A 25,062-nucleotide genomic window follows, 5' to 3' on the forward strand; every position below is an offset into this window, starting at 1 on the left:
ACCCGACCTTGAAGGTTCGGTGGTTTTCGCATACCCGGCCACGACAAGGCTCGGTGTCATACATACCAAAACTCTTTTGTCTATCTGTAGTAACTTATCTCGTCATGCTCTCTTCCTTCCTTTATTTTCCCTTGATTATCATATCTTATGTTCTACTATAGAAAACCTTAGGTCCCTTTCTTAATTGTCGCTTATAAATCGCAATATCATTAACAACGACTCTACCGTTAGTGCCTTTGCCTCTATTCTAATATAGCATCGCTATCTTTTACAATATCCCTTGAGTTATTTGCTCTCAATGTCACGTGGTTCAAGGTCTTCGCGAATGATTTCCAGTACAGTCTCAGATGCCTGCTCAATTCGTGTTCGTTTATTTACTAGTTATTAGACTCATTTCTGCGTAACTCTCACTCTTTGTTTTAGAGTCTATATCTGTCACATCTTAGGGTCCATCGTTTCAATCTCTACACTTGTATTCTCTTTACTCGCTTCCCCCCTTTAAGGGTTTTACTTGTACCATTCTCAAATCCGTTGCCTCACCTTCAAATCTTGAATTCATATATCCCTTACTATACTACATCTTATTCATGCCGTTTCCCATAATTTATAGCTACGATAATTCATGTGTGAAGTCTTAACATACTCATCTTGCAGTTTTGTAATCAAGTAATACAACCGACATAGCAATCCGAACAAGGATGTATTTTACTTAGCTCATCTGGTAGTTATGAGTCAATGTCTAAATCCGCTCCAATTAACAACTTTTGTCCCATAGGGATGCTCACAATAGTAGTATGTCTAGTTATCCATACCATCCATGCAATGTCACTTGCCCTCTTCTTCGGTGCTCAAAGTTCACTTGTAACGTCATCTTTGTTTTCCAGGGCCTAAGTCTCATGCGCAACTAATACCCCTTATGCCTCATACTCTTTTACTCTTGTGTTGCACTCAACATTGATTTCAAAACCAATCATAATCATATTGTATTTGTCGTTGATGATAGCTTTGCTCTATCGCTTTATCGTCGTACGGTAAACTCATAACTCATGGCCACCTTTTTCTTTTCAACTCATTACTTCATATACTTTACTCGTTCTAACTTGGTATAGGATATTCGTAGGAGATGCATCTTCCTTTAATCATAACACGACTACTTCTTAAGCGCGCGTACTTTGCGGCGCATTTCCTTCTCTTTCTATTCCCATTCTTATTCCTTTACATTCCTTCCTCCTCAATTTATCTTATTTCCTCCCGTTTTATAATCAATCCTTTATTCTTCGCACGAGGAACCCTATTCTTAACTTAGTACCGCTTTGTCCTTTAGAATATACTACCTTTGTACAATCCATTCTTCGCTTCCAAAACTTATTCTGTTCATTCTGATCATCCCCTCTCATCCTTATTGTGTTGATCCTTTTCCTAACAATCGTCCTATTTCGTTATTCATCTTTCTGTAGTCTTGGTCTTTTACATCCAGCTAAAGATATCACTCATGCTCTCGATTATACAAATCACAAACTACTACTACTTTGCCATATCACATTTCTCTGATTCCTTTTTCAAGTTTGCTTGCTATCATTTTGTCATTGCGAAACCTCTATCTTTGGATTTTTCTAACAAGGTCTTATAAGCTTTCTTATCTCTCGCCCCATGGCTCGCTTAACTGGTTTCACACTTGCATTCATTCTTTATTCATATAGAACATGTCACATCTTTAGTCGTTTCCTCACTATACTTTACTTACATTGTATTACAGTTCTTGCCACGCTCTCATTATATCTTGATCATAATCAACGCTATAGAGTGCCACTTCTTTACCTCGTTCGCAAGTCTGCTCGTAAAATAGAATAAACCTTGCGAAGTAAGCATACTCAACCTGTTACTCTTTCTAATCAGCCCTATTACACTTACCATATAAGTTGTTTTACCAATGGATTCACATTCGTTATACCCCTTCGTATTTCATACCCCTGCCTCAGTCATGTTGTTACTTTATTTTGCTAATAGACTTATCGTATCTTACTCGTGCTTATCCATCCAATCAATACTCCAGTATCGCACTCTATTGGAGTTACCATTCCTCTCCTATGCCGTGTTTTAGCACTACCAGTCTCCCTAATTTACTCTAGCATTTCTCTTTACCGTATCAATGTCGATCTTATAATTACCGTTACTATCAATTCAATAGTATTTAACTCATCTCTTGTAGTTGTTAACGATACTCCTAACTTAATCTCGTCCTGCCATTACTTTTTGCACAACATCTTTTCCCGTTAGGACATATTACAAGCTTATATCTTATCTCCTTTAGATTCTAGGAAAATTTCGGCGGAGTTTCCTCTATATTTCTTACTATCCCAAAACCTGCACGCAGCAAATACCAAAAATGCCTCACAGGGCCAATATATATGTATGACATATCTCAGCCACACAGGGCTCCCACTTTCAAGTAAAAGCACAAAGATGTCGAAACTTACCTCATATATCACACTTCGAGATGTACCTGATCCTTTAGCGATCTGCCCTGTTATCCCTTCCTATTTACTTTCCCTTTCATCCTTTGGCTTTACATTTCAATCATACCTCAATATTCTTACCTTACTCGACACACATCTTTCGTACCGTCGCTTACCTTTGTTCTGATTCATTCAATTTGTTTAGTTCACAAACTTATAACTGAACTTATCATCAAGAGATACCTTTAGTCAATTCCTCTGTTGTACTTACACCGACTTACCTCTATGACAACCAATCCATTATCATATAAATACATATTCCGATAACGTAGCCTCAACGAAGGGGCTTACCTCCGTAACTTTCAATGTCATCAATCACTTTCTTCTGTCAATACCGTTCTTCTGCTGCAATCAAGGGTTAGTATAAGGAATCTCATTTCCTATGGCTTAGCTCTATCGCACGATCTTAGAGATGAAAGAAGAGTAACCATCCTAAATGCCCTGTAGCCTCCTGTTTATAGATGTGGCGCGCAACACACCATAAACAAGACTCTACTAGACACGGCTCGTAGACACTTCCTAGGACTGAACTGCTCTGATACCACTTTTGTCATGACCCGACTAGGGGCCATGACGGGTACCCGGGCTAACCACCGAGCACCGCTCATACCATTACCCATCGTACACATCAAGTTCGTTCATTCATTAATCTTATACTCAAATCATAGGAAAACCATTTTTCACTTTGAACATAATTACCTTTATATACATAAGCCCTTCGGCTATCAAAATAATATACATACAATAAGGACATCGTGAGACCATACTACCCACACATACGTATCTACGAGCCTCTACTAGAGTGCTAGACATAGGGACGGGACAGGACCCCGCCGTGCCAAAAATACATATACACAAAACAATAAGCAATGGCACCTCCGGAATAATGGAGTGCTCTCAAGGCCAGCTAACAGCTCCTACGAGTCTGGATCTCCTCCCTGTTTACCTGTGGGCATGAACACAGCGTCCAAAGAAAACGGACGTCAGTACGAACATTGTACTGAGTATGTAAGGCATGAATGAAATGAACATAATAGAGAAATCATAAGACATAAGATGAAGACATAACCTGCTTAACCTTTAAGAGTGGATGCATTTCATACATATAACATATATAATCGTAGTACATATATCGTCATAGCACATACATCACCATATCGTATATATACCATCATCGTTAACCCGCGTCCGGGTAACCATCATACGCCGCCCACTAGTGGTGTCATGCCCGGCCCTCTAGGCTCGGTGTAATCATAAGCAGCCCGCCTTAGCGGTGACATGCCCGGCCATCTAGGCACGGTGGAATCGTATGCAGCCCGCCTTCGCGGTGACATGCCCGACCATTTAGGCACGGTGGAATCGTATCATCATGTCGCGGTCATCGGCCATCTTATGGTAAAATCGTATCATCATGTGCTCATCATAGACTTATCATTATCATCATGACCTTATCATAAGCTTATCGTAACCTTATCATAAACTTAGCATCATCATACATTTATCGTTAAAACATACATTAGAACTTGAAGGCAACTATAGCTATGTCGGGGTGACGTAAGGTCGTGAACCCCCGATTACATTATGGAGTGATCATAATCATCATATCTCACCTTGAAAGGACTACCATTTTAAGGTGAGTGTACACCATGAACAACATCAAGGGATCGTAAATAGGATCATTAACTTCATGGACATCATATCTTGCTTTAGAATCTCTAGCTTAGACTTATCATCATTATTATCGTATTCATGACATATTTCTCATCTTTATCTCATAAGAAGCTCTTTATCAACGTTGACTCATAGTTCCCGGAATGTAAGAAAGTCATGGAGAGGTAGGGAAAATAATATCATAGGAATCATATAAGGATCATTAGCTTCGTAGGAATGTCATATCATGAGCTTTAGGACTTCTAGACTTAGATTCATCATCAGTATTGTCATGCTCGTAACGTATCTCTTTTCTTTATCTTGTATGAAGCTCTTTATAATCGTAGACTCATAATTTCCGATATGTAGGAAAATCATGGAAAGATAGGAGGATTCATGCCATAGGAGTCATGCCTTAGAAAGAAGGGACTAGCCTTACATACCTCTTTCGTTTAACAATTCCATCGCTTGATTGTTCTCCTTCAATGCTCACATTTCTACCTTCAAGAGAATTCGCATTAACATTAGCTAATCGATTATATGAACGTGCTTACTAAAGCTAGAGAAAATTGGGCAGCATTTCCTTAGTTTATACAACTTTCCTCATATCATATATCAATTCCCAAACGTCTGTAATAACATTCACAACATTATAACCAACAATCTTCATTCATCTACATTACCCACATTCCACAATTTCACTTCAATTCATCCATAATCATGGTCGTAGTATACTAGTATGTTTTCTCACATATAATGCTTATCCCATGTCCTTAATATCATTTATAGCATAATCATAATCACAATATATCAAGAATCATGACTCATCCCAAGCTACTACTCAAAATCTCATTATTCTCATCTTTATAACCCATTTTCTATCTCCTTTCATAATCTAAGTCTTTCAACCTCTCAATATCTTAAACAACATGGAATGATCATAAAACTTACCTTAGATAGTGTGGGAATGAGCCTTGAGTGGAAAGACTTCACTTGAGCCAAAACCCTAGTTCCTTTCCAATGGAATTTCTTGACTTGGATGAACTCTAATGAGTTTCTTACACTTGATTTCCTTGGTTTGATGAAGTTGATCCTTACTCTCTCTTGGATCCTTGTAGGTGAAGTGTGGAGAAATGTTCTAGAGAGTTCTAGAGAGAAGGGGAGTGAAGGGGATATGAAATGAAATGAACTTGATCCCCTTATTAATAATACACAATCTGTCCCGTCTTGTTTCTACGGACCAACATACGGTCCGTATAAATTATACTGACCGTATGTCTGGCCGTAGATTTGGTCCAATGAATGCGGCCAATCTGGGCTAAATATACGGCCTAACATATAGCCAGTATAATTTATACGGCCAGTATGTTGGGCCGTATAATGCCCAGCTATTCCGATTTCGTTCTCGTCGACTCGTTTGATCTCCAATCCTTATGGAACCTTCTTAACACTTGTTTAACACCTCATTAACAATCTAAGGGACGTTATAGCTCTTCTCCAAAACATCATTAAGTCATCATTAATTCGTTACTCATAAATCCTTTCCGATACATAACGTATGCCTTGCCTTTCTTGGCAAACTTTCTTCTATTACCTCGAATGCCTTCGAAATCTCAATTAGGATCATCCAATGCTATTTCTTACTTATTGAAACATCGTATTCTTCATGCCCTCGTTAGTCTATCCACCGTGCATCTTGCTAGATAGATAGAGGGCCATTCTCTCCCCTATATAGCACCCATGCCTAGTACCACTGCACTGCAACATCATAGAGCCTATAAGAAGCCAACTCCACTGACTCAACCTCATTAGCATGCGTGACCCTCAAAGTCCTTTGCATGCTATCAATAAAGTCCTGGGGGTCCATATTCTGCTTCGACACGGAGAACTCTGTGGGATCTAAACCAAGAAAATTCTTACCCCTCGCACTACTAGCTCGGTCTGCCTGATCAACACCAACTCCCTGACACTGAGCCTAAGCGGCTACCAATCTAGTCAACAACCGTATAGCATCCCGCATATCCTGACCCGGTGCATATGGTTGAGGGACTAAAGGCTCTGGACAGGTGCTGGAGGTGGGGTCTGCGAAGTCTGAGATGAGGTCTCACTGTGTGACTCGCCCCCAGCCCTGGTAGTCCGCTGAGTACAGCTAGTAGCCTCACTGGTCATGCTCTTGCTCTTTTGGGCAGTTGTAGCTTTCTTTCGAGGAATCGCTGAAATCAGATCAAATTATTAGAAGGTGAACTCTTAACACACGGCTCTATGGCACGATCTAAGAGAGAAAGAATGACAACATCCTAAATGTCTGATAGCCTCCTATCTATAAGTGTAGTGTGGTGCACAACACACCTATAAACAAGACTCTACTAGACATGTCCTGTAGACAACCCTAGGACGGAATTGCTCTGATACCACTTCTGTCACGACCCAAACCGATGAGTCACGATGATTGCATGACCTCTATTAACCAGACGCCCTTATAACTGTACCTGGATTTTACTGAATGACAGGGTGGCCCGTATAAGACTTATAACTGAACTATACTAATTTTTGCAAGAACAATATCATGAACCATGCATCAAGAACTTACAACTACCTGTGAATATATATATACTAAAAACAACCGTGCAAGCCGACTAGGCTGCCACATATGCTGTCTAACAAAAGAATAAGAGCCGACAAGGCTACTCAATATCCCAACTACATACAACTGTCTACAGGCCTCTAATAGAATGCAAAGCTGTAGAAAGGACGGGATAGGGCCCTGTCATACCCATATATATACACATATCAAAAATAGCATACCAAAAATAGCTTGCAGCTCTGAACCAAGTAGAGCGCACTGACTCTCGCTAGGTGGGGATCCTACTGAGTTGGACCGCCTGCCTGTCTACTTGAACCTGCGGGCATGAATGCAGCCCCCGAGCAATAGGGGAGTTAGTACGAGTAATGTACCGAGTATGTAAGACGTAAGAACAACATGTACATAAGAATCATGAAAAGTATCTGAAACATGAATGCTAAACTCAATACTGATACTGCCTCTGCGGTGGATGATATGCATGCTCTCTTTTAAAAATCATATGTATATATATATAGTATATCTGCTGATGTTGTGGAATGTACAACCCGATCCATATCTCATGTCAACCCGCGTCTGGGGTCATCTCATAAGCTGCCCACTGTAGTGGTGTGCACATCTATGTGCCTGCCTGGTCGACTATAGCGCGGCGCGGTGTGAGAAAATACATACATGTAAATAAATGCATGAGAGACTCAGAAAAGAATACTCTAAACTACTCTGGGCAACATAAGATCTCTCGAAGCTATAGACATAAAACATAGGAAATCAAGGATACGATGAATCCTATACCATCTAGGAGTAGAGTCTTTGGAACTCGCTCGCTTACTTTGTTCGTTCATATGATAAAGATCATGCCAAAAGAATAAAAGGGATAGCCTTAACATACCTCGAAACGTACCTAATCATCCAACATCTATTTCTCGAACTCGTAAGTCTGCAATCAAGATAACATAGGCCACAATTAGACCATTTACATCACTTACTATCCAATTCAAATACGAAAGGAACTTAACGAATTTCAGACACATCTCCTTTGTAAACTTAACAATCCCTCAATTACCAATTCAACCCAAACATCCACAATAACATCAACAACAACATCATATGGCAACATCAACAAGTAATAATCTCTCCAAAAATCTAATTAAAATCAGCCCACATGGCAACTGTATCAACAAACTAGGTTATGTCTCCACAACACCAACTTAAACTACTAAAACTCTTGATAGTTAACTCAAACACAAAGGTAGGAATCATATACATACCTTGAAAGGACTAGAACTCCAAAAATCAAACTTCAACTCCAACTCTCAAACTCAACAACTTCAATGGAACCCTAGGAACAACTTTTCTTCCACTAGCTCGGGTTCACGGGGCTCGGATCTTGCTAAAACTCCCCTAATTGGATGGGAAATATTGAGAGGAAATATCTTAGATTTTCCTTTGATTTTGGGAATGAAAATAAGGAATTAAAATGTGAGGCCTCATATATATAAGTGGAACAAGAAAGTTCCAGCGGTGCGGGTTGACGGGAGGGTCGACGGCCCGTCAATGTGCTCCGTCGATCTCCACCTGAAACTTCAGGGGCTACCGCACATAGACGGCGTACAATGACGGCTTGTCGATATGTCGATGGCCCGTCAAAGAAGACTTATTTCTGCAGGTTTTCGTGAGTTGCTCTGACTCGCGTCGATTCGATTCGTTTAACTTCTAATCCTATCGTATTGCAAGGAACATGTTTGGGCACTTCGGTATACGTGAGATAAGGCGCTTAACATCTCAAAAACTCGGGTACAGATCTCTATACTAAGGGTATTAACCACTAGGAAGCCATGGACTTTCTTACGACGAAAACGAAAGGCGTAACAATTCCGAGGTGAGCATTGCCAGATTCGCAGCCCAGAATCCCCTCCTTGCTTATTTGTATACTTTGGTTTCATAGACAACTACATTTATGTATTTTTGAGACTTAGTATTCATTAGACTTGTTTATGATAGTGGTTCTTGTACTGTGTTTCAGACCAGATCTATTGGGGTTATGTTTTGTATTTCCGCACTTATTTAGTACCCTATATATATATATATATATCAAGGCTTCTTATGATTTACCTTATTTTTCGCATGTTTTTTTTAAATAAAATAAGTTAAGGGAAGGGTTTTCCCACCAGGAGGGTTAGCGTGGTGCTCGCTCGACCCACGAGTTGGATCTCGACATCGTGTCAGACATTCGGGTGTAGATCAAACTTTTGACGACTTGAGTAAGAGCAATGATGGATATTACTGATATCAGTATGTTACATGAAGGGGTCGATAACCTCATTCCAGAATAGCGAGGACGTACTGAAAGAAAGGCCCTGAGCTTGAGCAGGCTATGGCGGGTATGATAACCGGACAAAATACATTCATGTCACGTATAGAGAACGTCATCGATGCCTTCACCAACAATGCTCATCCCTAATAGCCCATACCGCATAATCTTGGAAAGATACTCCGGTGAACGCTATAGCCAACCTTGGTAAGGGAGGGCTCCACGGAAATTTAGGTATTTTATTAAATCTTAAATGAACATATTAAGTTCAAAGGTATCCGCCAAAGTGGGCATTTTGAGACTATAAATGGTGGGAAGATTTAGTATCTTCATATTTATACACTCATAGCAAGTAATAAATATAACTGGAAAGAGCCCTGCTTTACTCTTGTTTGTACAACACAAATATGAGCATGATGATGGAATCGCATGCGACAGTAAACTAACATTTTACTAAAAGGTACCAGTCATGACCGATTAGCCATCCCAATTCAAATTTGATGTGAAAATAATTGGGAATTCATAGGGTTATATACTGAAGAACTAGAAGATTCTTCAAGAGATTTTCCTTTGCTGCTTATGATCATATGGATTACTAGACCAACCAAGGTTGGGAACAAGAGCCCCGGATGTTTGAAAAAAAAAAAAAAAATATATATATATATATATATATATATATATATATATATATATATATGGTCACATGTAAATTCGTTTAAGAGCCTGTTTGGATGGGCTTAAAAAAGTAGTTTTTAAGCTGGAAACAGCTTATAAGCCAAAAACAAATAAGTTGGGTAGTCTAACTTATTTTTTTTGGCTTATAAGCTGTTTTCGACTTATAAGGCTACTTGATAAGCTAAGCCAAACGGGCCCAATTAATTTTGGGCTTATTTTAAGCACAAAATGCTTTAAAATTTGACCAAACACTCAAAAAAAGGTAAAACAGCTTATAAGCAACTTATAAGCCAATCCAAACGGGCTCTAAGATCGATATATATGATGCCATCGGTATTTTACTTTGCTTTGTTACAACAGTCAGACAATGTACTTCTCTCACATTAGTTGAATTATAAAAGACTCGTGTTATAATGTCACGAATTAAAGCTGTGCGATTGCAACCCAACAACTTAAATGTTGAGCAAACCACAATCAATATATACCAAACGCAATTCGGAACAAAAGGATTGAGTACTATACATACGAAGTAATGAACTACTAAGAGTCGAATAATATACATAACTCTCTGAAAGAGAGAAAAGAACATAAAACGGCTCTGAGCCACCTTGAACAAGGTAGGTAACTCATCACTGGTACGAATATCAATATTGGAATTGGAATCTCATTCACCTGCCCCACTTGTACTCCAATCCGAATATGCATATAAAATGCACAAAAAAGGGGTGAGTACAAGAAGTATTCAGTAACTACTATGACCGTGACAAATGAAGTAATGGCGAGAATCATGATATGAAAATACTCATTTAAAAATAAACACGTGGAAGTATTATTATCAATAACTAATAATATGCACATAACATAGTTACATCATGAAACATATGCAACAAGACACCACGTACAACTTATAATGGTATACTCAAGTCTCGCAAATGCATTTTCAAGATGACATATGATAATATGCATCTTAAAGATTCAAACCTTATTCAATACATGATATGTCCAATCTATTAAACACACACGCACTGTCACGTCATAGACAGACGTGAGTGGCACCTACACTAGTCCTATAGTGGGCGAACCAATCCTTTAGCCCATCATCAAGCCAATTCCAATTACTTAAGTCAATTATAAAACGTTACTCGTGAATAAATGATAAAATAATCTAAAAAATAATATAAATGAACAAGAAGTACGGAAATCTAGCTATTACAACCCCAAAATCTGAAAATCATCGTACAAGGACTCTAATTAACAATGTCTATAGAGAAGAAATAACTGTCTAAAATAAACATAATGTTTGGGATGAAAATAGACATCTGAAATAAGAAAAGATCTTCAGGCGGCATGGCACGGGTAGGAGCTCACCCTCTGATCTTGGTAACGGATAACCTCAACTAGATGCGAGGTCTGGAAGGTGTCTCTGGCTCAAAATCTGCACTCACAAAAAAGTGCAACAAGTGTAGGTCAGTGCAAACAACACGTACTGGTAGGTATCATAGGCCGACTAAGATTAGTATCATACATACATACATAAATAATGGAATATGCAGACAAGCACAACCAACATGAAAACACAACAAGTATCCTCGAACATTATTCACTCAGAAATCAGTCGCCAATCATCAACAAAGAACACCGCTAGACAGGCCAAATGTAATGCAATAAATGATAAAAATCTCCCTTGTCTGTATACATATGCTAAATAGTAATATTTTTCCCAAATAGCCATGACTTGCAGGGGACCCATGGTGTCCATGTACCACTCGTGTCGGAACGGACCTCGGACCACGAGCTCATAACTAGTCTACATCGTCACCCCCCGTCAAATGTGCCTTAAGAGATGTATATGTCCCATCCCAATCATCATCGATAATTGCCTCATAATCATATCACAAGAATAATTTAAGAATACGTATCAAGTCAACACCAATGAAGTATAATCAAATATCACAAGTCATAATAAGACTCACAAATAATCTGCTCAATGATAATATAATATGTAGCTATTTCAATTCGTCTCTGAAGTGTATATATGAACACCTCCCTTTCAACGATCTCAAGGATACAATTCAAGTTTCTCAACCTCAACAATGGAGAATCACTTCACACAATTTAATCATACAATTAGCAACTGTCACCCAAACTCCATGTCCGAAAATCTAGACATGCTTTCTCCCATAAATTCTACGACATATACAATCAGCTAACCAAAGTCTAAGTCAAGTAAACCATAACCTACCTCAAAGCAGATTTGAGCAATGGAATCACTTCGCAATAGCCTTTCCCTTCCACAATGCCTCAGAACGTTCAAAAGTTTAGAAAATATAATGCTAAGTAAGTAAATGAGCATTAACTCAATAATAACAATTTGGGGAAGACAACCCCTCCACTTCTATCCTTAATCAATGGTTCACTTTCCTTAGGAACATATTCATCTTAATTCTAGTCTCAACAATCATATTAACTCCATTTATGGGTTCTATAATCAATTCAAACTTACAAATCTAATTTTAGCCAAAGTTCTCAATTTTATTGGAACCCTAGGTCTCAACAAGCAATTTCCATCATTGAATAACCAGTTCTCATCCTAGGAAGTGATAATCCCTTCTCTTAGATGATTAAGCAACATTAAACAATAATAAACAGTAACCCATTAGTATTCTAGGGTTTTCTTGGTGTTTGTGTTCTACCCTTCAATTCCCGTTAAGGGTCTTTTGATTGAAAAAAGAATCTAATATGAACATTAGGCGATGATAGTTAGTGATTAAGACTTACCTTTGATAGAGAATAGTGCCCTAGCCTTAGAAATTCGCCTCTATGCTCTTGGGAACTGTTTTGGGGATTATGAGAACTGTGGGCATGAAATAAACTCATCATTAGACTTAAGTGATCTTCGTTGCAGTGACTCAAGTCTCGTTGCAGTGAACAGGTCCCTCGTTGCAACGAACCCTGGGATTTTCCCACCCTTCACTGCAGCGAACCAAGTCTTCGTTGCAACGATCTCGCTGCAACGAAGAATCTTTGCTGCAACGAGGCATTGTGAACCAGTGTGCACGGAAATTCCAACATTTTTATATTTAGTCTCTCAAAATCATTTCGAAGGCCCTATGAACACAAGCTAACAAACAAATCAAGTTAAAAACACATCACAGAGTCACTTACAAGTCACAAAACACAACATACAACACAACCAAATTATTTAGGTCCGCTCATTTCTAGCCTGAGGAAAGTACTAGCAAGGATAGAATAGTCAAAGCACGCATAATGACCAAGCGGGTCGTTACACGCACTGTATTCTAGAATCAACTAATACTAGTGACTCATGAGGGATTAGATCCATTCCATACGCAAACAGGAATGTGATTATGAACACACCTTTAATTAATATGAACTCAAAGTCAGAAATGAATCAACATATCCATAGGAACGTGAGTACACACATCTTTAGCATCATTCTACATGCCCATTGCAAATTATATACTCAAAATCAACATAAAAATATACACAATGCATGACATAAGAAAGTAAACCATGTAAATCAACATACATGAAGTCTATAATGTTCTCCTATCATGCAACAAATGCATATGATGTTATTAGCAAATACATAATGCACATATAATCATTTCACAGATATAATGAGTTATGCATAATAAAGTAGCAATAATATATCTCATATATTACCTCTGCTATTCGCATATATGCTTATCACTTTACATATACAGTATTCCATGTATGTTGTATATGTAAAGCGGTTCTAATTTGATTTTTTTTTATTGAGGTCAAAGTCTTAACTTATGCACCGATCAAAGTAAAGCATAACCCTTCAACACAACCTTTCCATGCTACAATCTACCAAACAACTCAAGTCTATCTAATAAAATGATCAACGGAGTCAAACAAGATAATTTGACTCAATTTCATAGTTTAAAACATGGTTAAAGTCTAAATCAACCCGGAACCACCTTGTCAAAAACCCAAAACAACTTCAAATTCGAGTTACCCATAACCGGACGAGTTAAATTATATGCTTAGATTTTCAATTAGAATCAAATTAGTCTCACAAATTCTAGGTTTTGTGATTCTAGGTCTTATAAGTCTTAAAATTAAATCCTTGTCACCATCAAATTCTGATTTGTAAATAAATCCGACTTCAATTCTATTTTTTTGTTTTTTATGAGTTTAGCCAATTTATCATGAAAGGTAAATGCCGATATAGAAGTCGTGTGTTGATTTTTCTGTAAATATAAGTTGTCTTCCTCCATATGTAAACAGGGAATAAATAAATCAATTAAATTTCGGGATGCTTCATGGAGAATGAAAAGATTTGTACAAGTTATACGTTTCGTCAAATTGTGGAAAATCATTTTTCACGCTGTAATAATTAATCTTCAAGTAAAATCATGATATAAACTAAATGAGGCATTTAGAACGCTTTCCCCAACACCAATGTGGAAATCCCAGTCCAAAATATCCCAAATCCGAGCTTATAAGTCCAAAATAAGGGAAACAGTTGCTGGTTTTGCAAAACCTGATATTTATAACAAGCCAGGGTCTCTTTCCCCAATCACGGCCATTATAACGACGGTCCACACGAAACCTAACGAAGTGCATCTCCCTCAAGGCACCGTGATTGCAATGCACTGACCGTGTCACAATTCACCGGGATCGCGGTCAAACTAAAACAACAGCAGTGGTTAGCCCAGATGGCTAATATAGTGATCTCGTGTCCTCACCATGATAAGGCTTAGCAAGACTTTCTCGTCACGGAGATCACGTCCTGTTTACCGTGCGATTGCAGTAACACCTGATAGAAGAAAAATCTGCAATTTCAAACAAGGTTCAATAGTGCCAAAACTCACCCGAGTCTCTCGGGTCATAACCTAAATCATGTCAACAAGTTTCAAATGGTAAGATTGACTTATACAAAGACATAAAACATAAATTAGAGCGTAAGTGCTCAAAACGTAGGGGTGAGTTGTCAGATATAATTACGCAGATTCTTTTGCATTATATCATATTAGTCAAGATTTGGTATATTAAACCATCCCAATCCGAACATGGATAAGTTTTAGCTACTATTACTTTGTATCCCGGTGTTATTGGAACTACATAGTCCCCCCCCCCCCCCCCCCCCCCCCCCCCCCCCCCCCCCCCCCCCCCCCCCCCCCCCCCCCCCCCCCCCCCCCCCCCCCCCCCCCCCCCCCCCCCCCCCCCCCCCCCCCCCCCCCCCCCCCCCCCCCCCCCCCCCCCCCCCCCCCCCCCCCCCCCCCCATATCAAATTGTAATTCCTAATTGTATATAATGACATACAAAAGCAAAGACGGTACGATGTGGTGAGAAAATAACAACATCCATTACTTCAGTTATCCTCTGTCTCTTGTGTTCTTACATGGTATCCGAGCCATGACGATCTATTCTTCCGCTTCGAGCACTTCTCAATCTTCAGCCGCCTCGAGCACTTCTCAATCTTCCACTACCCAGTCTACCTCTCTTTTCTCTTCTCCGACATCACTTAACCATGCTCACCACTTTATCTCTATTAAACTAACTGCCACAAACTATCTTTTTTGGTGTACACAATTGTTGCCTTTCCTTCGTGGACAGAATCTTCATGGATTTGTCGATAGCAGCCACCCTTGTCCAGCATCCCATGTCTCAGTTTCCAGCACTACAGGTGACAGATCCTTTATGACAATTATTAATCCCGACTATGCACCATGGATCCAGCAAGATCAATTGATCTTGAGCCTACTCACATCCTCCCTATCTGAAGAGACACTTCCTATTGCCATTGGACTAAAATACTTCGAATGAAGTTTGGGACGCGCTTGAAGCTGCACTATCTTCTCCCTCCAACACTCGAATTCTGAGCCTTCATATGCAGCTTCAAAACTTGAAGCAAGAGGATCTAACTGTCACGCAATATCTACACAAGGCAAAATTGATTTCGGATGAATTGACCGCTGCTAGCCGTCCAGAAAATCTACATATTCAAAGGTTTGCGTTTCGGCACGACCTCAACCAGTTACTTTTGCCAAATTGCATAGCCTCCTTCTAAATCATGAGTTCATCAATGAATCGTCACTATCCAACCTTTCAATTTCTACTCCACAACAATCCGATTCAGCCCAACATCCGTCAGTAAACTTGACCCACAAGAATGCACAACCTGATCGCTCCTACAACAACAACACTAACTGAGGTCGTGGAAGGTCCAATCGAGGTCGTGGTGTTTGAGGTGGTCGCTTCAATTCCAGAAATTTTTCCACCTATAGTCAACCTTGGCAATCCACTGATTAGCGATAAAAGTGCCAAATTTGCAATGGTAATAACCACACTGCCCCAAATTGCTTCCAACGTTACAGCCAAGCTACTAATCCAGTAGCTTATCTATCACATTCGACTCCAAACTCAGCCTCTCAGCAGTGGTTCCCTGACAGCGGAGCGACGCACCATATCACCCCTTACCTCACCACGTTTCACCAGATTGAGGATTATAAAGGACCGGCCCAGGTTCATGTTGGTAATGGCAATAGCGTCCCTATTCATCACACTAGTAATGCCACTTTTCCCTCCCCTTTTCGACTCTTTTGTCTAAATAATATTCTTCATGTTCCCTCTATCACTAAACGTTTGCTCTTCGTCCAGCGTTTTGCTCGTGATAATAACGTTTTCTTTGAATTTCACCCCTACCATTTTGTTATGAAGGATCGGGCTTCCAAGATACCACTACTTTCAGGCAAGAGTGATGGGGGACTCTACACTCTCCAGACATCTTCCACTTCTAAGTCTACTTCACCTTCAGCACTTTATACTATCAAGGCATCTCCATCTTGCTGGCACTTTCGACTAGGACATCCTTATCAATGAATTCTTCGTCAAGTTATTAGGACACATAAAATGCCATGTACTAGTTCTAGTTTTAATTCTATTTGTAGTGCTTGTCAACTCGGCAAGTCGCACAAATTATCTTTACCTTTGAGCATTAATAAAAGTTCTTCCATTTTACAATTGTTATATGTTGATGTTTGGGGTTCGGCGCCCGTTTTTTCCTCTCATGAACCCAAATATTTTCTAGTATTTGTTGATGATTACACGAGCTATTCATGGGGGTTTCCACATTCTCATAACTCTGATGTGATGCCAATATTTAATCAGTTTCGCACCCTTGTTGAAAGACAATTTAATACTAAAATTAAAGCAATACAATCCGACTGGGGCGGGGAATTCTAATCCTTATCACTGTTCTTAATCAACTTGGCATTGCTCATCGAGTTTCTTTCCCACATACTCATGAGCAACAAGGAAGAGTTGAACGAAAGCATCGCCATGTAGTCGAAACCGGTGTCAGCCTTCTTGCCTATAGTTTGATTCCCTTCCGCTTTTGGCCATACGCACTTGAGTCCGCCGTTTTTCTTATTAATCTCCTTCCTTCAGTTACAACTCGTGGTTTTTCACCGTATGAACTAGTCCATTATTCCAAACTTGACTATTCTTTGTCGAGGTCTTCGGTTGCCTATGCTTTCCTTACCTCCGACCCTACAATAAACACAAGTTTGATTTCTAAAGTAAACCTTATATGTTTCTTGGCTACAACCCAACCTACCTTGGGTATCGCTGTTTGGATCAATCCACTGGACGAGTCTATATTGCTCGACATGTTCTCTTTGATGAACATAATTTTTTATTGGCCAAGCCATCAATCCTTGGCCCTGCACCTAATCAGTCTCCATCTACCGCGCCTTGGGCTTCTCTTCTAGTCTCTATGTCTCCATCAAGAGTCATTCATTAATCCTCTTCCAGTGGAGATCCTCCTCCATTGCTGCCTAATCTCGTTCAATCACCTTCACCACCACCGATTCATCCTACCACTCATTTAGGAGACTCTTCTCCACCCTCTTTAAGTCCCGATCACACCCCGAGTTTGAGCCCATCATCTACTTCTACATCGTCTTCACATGCTCCCACTCCAGAACCAACATCCCTCCAAGGTATTCCCAACACCTCTTCTCTTGGCCTACCTCTTGTTGTTGACTTAAGTAGCTATGACATATTCCCAGATCGTTCTCCTGCTCCATTGCCTCCTCCAACCATTGCCAATAGGCTCATAGTCCCTCCTCAACGTTCACATAAGATGGTAATTAGGCACATGTATCCGTCCTCAAATTTGGCTACTACCTCGAATTCATTACCCCCTCCCACATATGAGCCATCGTGTTTCAGTGAAGCTTCCAAACATAAAGAATGGCGGGCTGCTATGGCATCTGAAATGGATGCATTACTGCGAAATGACACATGGTCACTGGTTCCTTATGATCCGCAAATGAATATTCTTGGGTGCAAGTGGGTATTTCGCATCAAAAGAAATTCTTCTGGTGCAATTGAGCGCTACAAGGCTCGCTTGGTTGCAAAAAGATTTCACCAACTCGGGGGACATGACTACTTTGAAACATTTAGCCCTATTGTTAAGCCGGCTACTATTCGCATTGTTCTTGCCTTGGCAGCATCACACAACTGGGTTTTGCGTCAATTAGATGTGCAAAATGCCTTTCTCCATGGTGCGTTGCAAGAACAAGTCTGTATGTCACAACCTTTCGGTTTCATACATCCTCAGTATCCGAATCACGTCTGCAAGATTAAGAGATCCCTCTATGGTCTCAAACAGGCGCCTCGAGTATGGTACATGTGCCTTCTTAAGTTCCTCCTCACTGTTGGGTTCACTACTTCAAAATCAGATACATCATTGTTTATTTATCAAGCTCATGGTGTAGTGGCTTATATCTTGGTCTATGTAGATGATATTGTCGTCACTGGAAACAATTCATCCTTTATGGAAAGCATAATCTCCAAACTTGCTGCAGAATTTTCAATTCGTGACCTTGGTCCCTTAAGTTTTTTCCTTGGCATTCAAGTCTCTCATGGATCTGCCGGCATCACACTCTCTCGGGGAGCAGTACATTACCTCTCTTCTGAAAAATGCTAGTATGCAGCACTGTAAACCCCTTTCCATACCTATGGCAGTGAATTCGAAGCTCCATGTCGGTGACAGCCCCCTGTTCCACGACGCGACGTTGTATCGAAAAATTGTTAGAGCCTTACAGTATGTCACACTCACCCATCCTGACATTGCCTTTGTAGTCAACAAAGCTTTCCAATTCATACATAATCCCATAGTAAATCAATGGGCTGCAGTTAAGCGTATCCTACGCTATTTGAAGCACACTCAACATTTCTCTTTTCACATTCCGCGCTCCTCCACACCTTTCTACAAGCTTTCACTGACTCAGATTGGGCAGGGTCCCTAGATGATCGTAAGTCGACTGAGGCTATGCCATATTCCTTGGTGTTGCTCTTGTGTCGTGGTCTTCAAAGAAACAACGTACGATGGCTCGCTCCTCCACTGAGTCGGAATACAAAGCGCTCGCTGCTACTGCTGCTGAGCTAACTTGGATACAGTCTATCCTAAATGAGCTTGGGGTGCACCTCCCTAAAGCTCCTATCATGTGGTGTGATAACATTGGTGTGGCCTATCTTTCTATTAATCCAGTTTTTCATGCTCGCACAAAGCATGTCGAAATAGATTTTCACTTTGTTCGAGATAGGGTCGCTAAGAAGGATCTGCTGGTGCAATTCTTCTCGTCTAAGGACCAATTGGCCGATGTCTTGACAAAGCCACTTTCAGCGGCGCGCTTTGAATTTCTATGTTCCAAACTGAATGTTTTTTCGCCACTGCCAGTTTGCAAAGGGAGTATTAAACCATGTCCATCCCAATCCGAACATGGATAAGTTTTAGCTACTATTACTTTGTATCCTAGTGTTATTGGAACTCTATAGTCCATATCAAATTGTAATTCCTAATTGTATATAATGACATACAAGGCAGCAGTAAGATGTGGTGAGAAAATAACAACATTCATTGCTTCAGTTATCCTCTGTCTCTTTGTGTTCTTACAAGGTTTAGTTTTCAACTGATTTCTCTTCACGTAGAACTTAACAGTAGAAACCCTATTCATGCACGCAAGTCAATACGGAGACAATTTCCTTCCTACTTGTGTTCCCAATAATTATTGCGAGTTAGACAAATTCATACTCACCATACTAGGCTACTAGCTCAGAATAACCGCATTTAGCTAGCTTTTCTTAGTTTAGGCACCATAATTGTTGACAACATATTGTTATCAAGTAGTAGAATTAAATCCTCTACCAAAAACAATATTGTACTGTCTGGAATGGTCCAGCAGCGCCTTGACTAGGAGAAGGCAATTCCTCATTGGTCTCTAAATTAAACATGTGCCGCTACCCCCAAGGGAAAACTATGCATTGGGTCTGATAATGTTGGACGTCCCATCCTTCATGGCATCTCAACAGATAAGCTAACAACCAATCAGCTAAAGTTAAAGGCGGCACAGTTGTATTAATCATTAGCCAAAATTGACAAATTGAGGGATATGTCTACAGAAGATTCAAAAACGACTGTTTTCCCGTTAGCAAATTGAATTCTTGTTTGTCCCTCATTGGCCATTTGATATTTAGACGTAGAAAATTTGCACCATGCATTATTTGGTGGGGGCAATTTAATTAGCCGCCTTGGCCAAACTATTTTGTACATTATTGGCCAAACTGTTTTGTACATTATTGGCTTATTCTTCTTTCCTATATATGGCAGTATTATTGCAGTCTATGTTCTCAATACATTCTTAGATCTGCATAGCTAGAGTGTGGTTAATTAATTGCACTTACTAATAATGGCTTCTTCTTCAACAGTCATTGCCATGATGGTCATTCTCCTAATGGGTAGCACCTCTGCTAAGCTATCCACGACTTTCTACTCTAAGAGTTGCCCCAGGTTACTTAACACAGTAAATTCTGGAGTTAGGGCAGCAGTGGCGAAGGAGAAGCGAATGGGTGCTTCCCTTCTTCGCCTCTTCTTCCACGATTGCTTTGTCCAAGTAACTTTTGTACTGCTTAATCACCCAACAACATGGTTTTTCGTTTTATTACTTCATCATTTTACTTCCATTTTTGGTGTTTTATTATGTTAATCTTCTGACAAGCAAACGTGGATAGGAAGGTTTTGTCGCTCAATTGCACTCCTTGTTGCTTGATTAAACTATGTATATAAATTTTTAAAAATAATAATATGTGGATCTATAATAAAATTACACTTATTCTAAATCTATATATGTACTCTAAATAGATTGCTCTAACAAGCCATCTAGGGCTGGTAAAGACAGAAAGTAATTAATAGGCATCTTCATAAGTGCTACATATAGGGAGGTGATCAGCAAGTGAAATGCCCATGATTAATTTATTTAAATGAGCTAAAATAATACTTAACTACAACTTCCTCCGTTCCTATCATGAGTTAGGTATGTAATTTTGTTTTGATACGACTATCAAATTAAAAGTTTGAAGTTTTATGCTATTTAATTAAAGGGAAAAGAGTCAAAAATACTCCTCTGCTTTGAAAAAAGGGCTAAAAATATCATTTATTACAAAGTTGGGTAAAAAATACCCCTTCTGTCATTAAAGTTTTCAAATATACTCCTGTCTTAATTGAAATCTTTCAAATAACCTGGTTTCATTTTTAAACCCTCTCCATTTAACCCGACCCAACTAAATAAAAAACACATATGGGTTACCCGCTCCTATTTATGTAGTTGGGTCGGGTTTAAATGGAGCGGGTTTAAAAATCAAATCGGGTTATTTTGAAGATTTTCGTTAAGATAGAGGTATATTTGAAAACTCTAATGACGGGATGGGTATTTTTGACTCAAATTTATAACGTAGAATTTTTTAGCTCTTTTTCTAAAGTAGAGGAGCATTTTTATCCCTTTCCCTTAATTAAACGATGGTGAATGCAACGATGTAGATTAAGCGAAATCTTTGAAGTATTTAAATATTTCTTGGTATGTCTCAAAGTTTTGGAAAATATATTTATAACTCCTAGACTTTTCAAAATTTTGAACAACTGCCATGTGGGGAAAACATTTTGACTGAGTTTTCTCACTCCCCCTCCCCGCGTCGCTCACCCCCTCTCGATTTCATAATTTTATTGCTGTCACCTTCAATTGTCATGTCTTGTCTCTTTTTGTTTTTCCTTCAGATTGGGCCCCCCCGGTCATGTTTCTTTCGTAGTAATATTGAACTTATCTATTTATTTTTTGGTCCAAAATAAAAGGTATAGCGCAAAGTATCAAAGGTATTATAGTAATAAATCTAAATCGATTTGATTTAAGTTTATAAGTTATCTTGAAACAAAATTTACTTATTAAGAAACTATAAGAATACTGGGTTATTTAGATTGCCCAGTTAATTGATCACCTGAACTTATATATTATTAGTGTGGGTTTGATTTCTCATTTTGTAATTCATTTTTCTATTTTACCTTCCACTCTCCTCTATGTATAAAAATTATTAAAGAAAACTAAAAATTACAACTTCTTTATAATAGAAAAAATTTACACCCTTTTGTGTAGTTACAAATATTAAATAATGTCTGAAGAAACCGCTCTTAAAGAAAATATTTATTTTACTCAACTAATAGTAATATTGTTATTCTATCTTGGAGAGGGCATTGTTTGTTATCAACATTATCAGGATACTGGCTTATGGTCCTCTCTAGTCCCTGTCCTATTTTTAAATGATTACATGTGTCCCTTAAGTTATTTAACGGACCATATTTATGTTATAAACCAACAGATATTAACTATGGTTACTACTGCTTTTGCTGCCGGCAGGAACCTTCCCTATCTAAACACTTTTGTGTCCCTCCGTTTGTTATTACAGGGTTGTGATGGATCAATACTCCTTGATGACACTCCGTCATTCAGAGGAGAGCAAACTGCTCTTCCCAATAACAATTCTGCTCGAGGATATAATGTCATTGACAATATCAAAACTAAAGTTGAAAAAGTGTGTCCCGGTACTGTTTCTTGCGCTGATATTCTAGCCATCGCTGCTCGTGACTCCACTGTTCTGGTAAAACTAATTGTTTCATGGCATATATAATGCATCATAATGTATAGTGTTACAGTATAATGTCTTGTTGTCCTTTTTATATTTTGCATACAATTTAACATTAGCGATGCAATGTTTACTAATGACTGAAAATCAAAAGTTCATGTGGTACATAATTTTTATAAAAAAATAAAGAAATTAACAAACACAAATTTAAAAATTACATTATACAAGAAATAATATATGTAAAACAATCCTTGCATTACAATCCATATCACTTCAACTCATACATTACTAATTCTTACATTATACTCCCTGGAATTTTAATCCTTGCATAACCTGAGTTATAAACTACATAATACTACCTTAAGTTAGATCAGTCGGAGCTTATTTTCTCCTTCTTCCTTTCATTTTTTTTTCTTCTAAATTATGCTAATGATGGAAGATTTCTCTTACTGTAGCTTGGAGGACCTAGTTGGGAGGTGAAACTTGGAAGGAGAGATTCAAGAACTGCAAGCTTCTCAAAAGCCAATGATGGCCGACTCCCACTTGCAACATCATCCCTTGGTAATCTCATCAACAGGTTCAAAGTTGTTGGTCTTTCTGCCAAGGATATGGTTGCCTTATCAGGTATAAATATCAATAAAGTAAATTGTACTAATAATACATTATGTTATTTCAATCTACTAATTAATGAATTTGACTTATAATAATTTGTTTTACACAATCATTAAAGTATAACCTGTTATAATAGGTTACATATCTTATCTTTAAGTTAAACTATATTTCAATTATTATATAAAATTATCTATAAGTATCCTTTAAAAGGCACAACTATTAGTATAAAAAAGTTGAATGCTTATTTAATTTTGTTAAATTTTCATAGGATCACACACAATTGGTCAAGCAGGTTGTGTAACATTTAGGACAAGAATATATAACGAGAGCAACATTGATGCTTCCTTTGCAAAGATAAGACAAGGGAGGTGTCCCAGAACTACGGGATCCGGGGACAGGAATCTGGTACCACTAGACCCTAAAACACCGAACTTTTTTGACAATGACTATTATAAGAACCTTATCAACAAGAAGGGACTTCTTCACTCGGATCAAGTGCTCTACAATGGTGGATCTACAGATTCTCTGGTAAACATTTACAGCAAGAAACCATCCAAATTCAACTCTGATTTTGCTATAGCCATGAGCAAGATGGGAGGTATTAGTCCATTGACCGGGTCCAAGGGAGAGATAAGGAAGAAGTGTGGGAGGGTAAACTAATGTAGCCCTCTATAATATTTTGTTAAAAGTTTCTATAGTTAATTGGTATGAGGCGGCAGGAGCTTTATCATATTTTGATAATGATCAAGAATGGTCAAATTTGTTTCTTCATGTTTTTTATTTTCATTTTCTTTTTTCCTTTGGTTTGTCCCGTTTTGAAGAATTCTCAAAGCAAGTATTTTTTTTATCGGATGTCCCCGAAGGGACCTCAAAGCAAGTGTGTACAATTGATATCCATGATGTTCTTTCTATTCAAATTATTAATAAAATACTCCATTGTACTGGTAGAATTAAAGTACTACCTTTGCAATCAACATCATCCGATTATTGGATACATTTGGTGTGAGGCATGATATTTATTATTATTATTATTATTAGACCATATTTGCCCTTTTCGACAGACAAAGCCCTTTTACCACTATTTAAAATACTTTCCCTGGTTTTTTAATTACATCTAATGCCAAGTAGAAAAAAGTTACTCAACCTGACCCACCGGATTATTTAGCCCTCCCTCATTTTAATCTATACCCAAAATTTGAACCCAGGTCACCTAAAAAAAATAAAAAATTCTCTGCTAGGATTCTGACGTTGTTCCTCTTATTTCGATTGAAGGTGAATAATATCGAGACTCCGAATCGCTGAAAAAATGTCAAAGAACCCAATGTCTAATTGTTCGAATAGAAAGTGTTAGGAATTGATGCCCTACATTTAACGGCTTGGACTCCGTTATATTGAATGTTAGTCAACATTTTTACAAGTTTTCATAGAGTGGGGTGAGCGTATTTTCATGGATTGTTTATGTTGATTGAAAATTTGGGCCAATGTTGTTTGCATGTTCTTATCAGGCAAGAAAATGTGGTTATTAGGATTCGGAAGAAGGAAGGTTTCCTCCTAGAGCAGTAGTGATATGTCACGACATGTTTTGATGATTTGACAAACCTTACTCAAAGAACCAGCATACTACTATGTATCTCGAGGTTTGAGTCTCAGGGGGAACAAATGAGGTATCTGGGTAAGGGATCTGGTCCTTACGGGGAATGCAAAGGATGTCGCTTTGTCATAATCAAAAAGGGGGAAATTGATAA

At 38.7% G+C, this 25,062-nt stretch overlaps 1 protein-coding gene and 1 long non-coding RNA gene across 2 annotated transcripts; one reads left to right on the plus strand and one right to left on the minus strand.

Moving 5' to 3' along the window:
- Positions 1–3,181: 3,181 nt before the first annotated feature.
- LOC132063013 (uncharacterized) lies at positions 3,182–4,883 on the minus strand. The gene is made up of 2 exons (XR_009416298.1): positions 4,610–4,883; positions 3,182–3,462 (listed from the first exon to the last, which is right to left on the minus strand). It is a non-coding gene; the product is annotated as an uncharacterized LOC132063013 (long non-coding RNA).
- Positions 4,884–20,418: 15,535 nt separating this feature from the next.
- Positions 20,419–24,272, plus strand: LOC132065741 (peroxidase 4-like). The gene is made up of 4 exons (XM_059459265.1): positions 20,419–20,688; positions 22,529–22,720; positions 23,161–23,329; positions 23,586–24,272. Exons 1-4 carry the CDS (start codon positions 20,485–20,487, stop codon positions 23,975–23,977), a joined length of 957 nt encoding a protein of 318 aa, XP_059315248.1. The 5' UTR covers positions 20,419–20,484; the 3' UTR covers positions 23,978–24,272.
- Positions 24,273–25,062: the final 790 nt, after the last annotated feature.

The sequence above is a fragment of the Lycium ferocissimum genome, chromosome 7, assembly GCF_029784015.1.
Source record: "Lycium ferocissimum isolate CSIRO_LF1 chromosome 7, AGI_CSIRO_Lferr_CH_V1, whole genome shotgun sequence".
NCBI lineage: Eukaryota > Viridiplantae > Streptophyta > Magnoliopsida > Solanales > Solanaceae > Lycium > Lycium ferocissimum.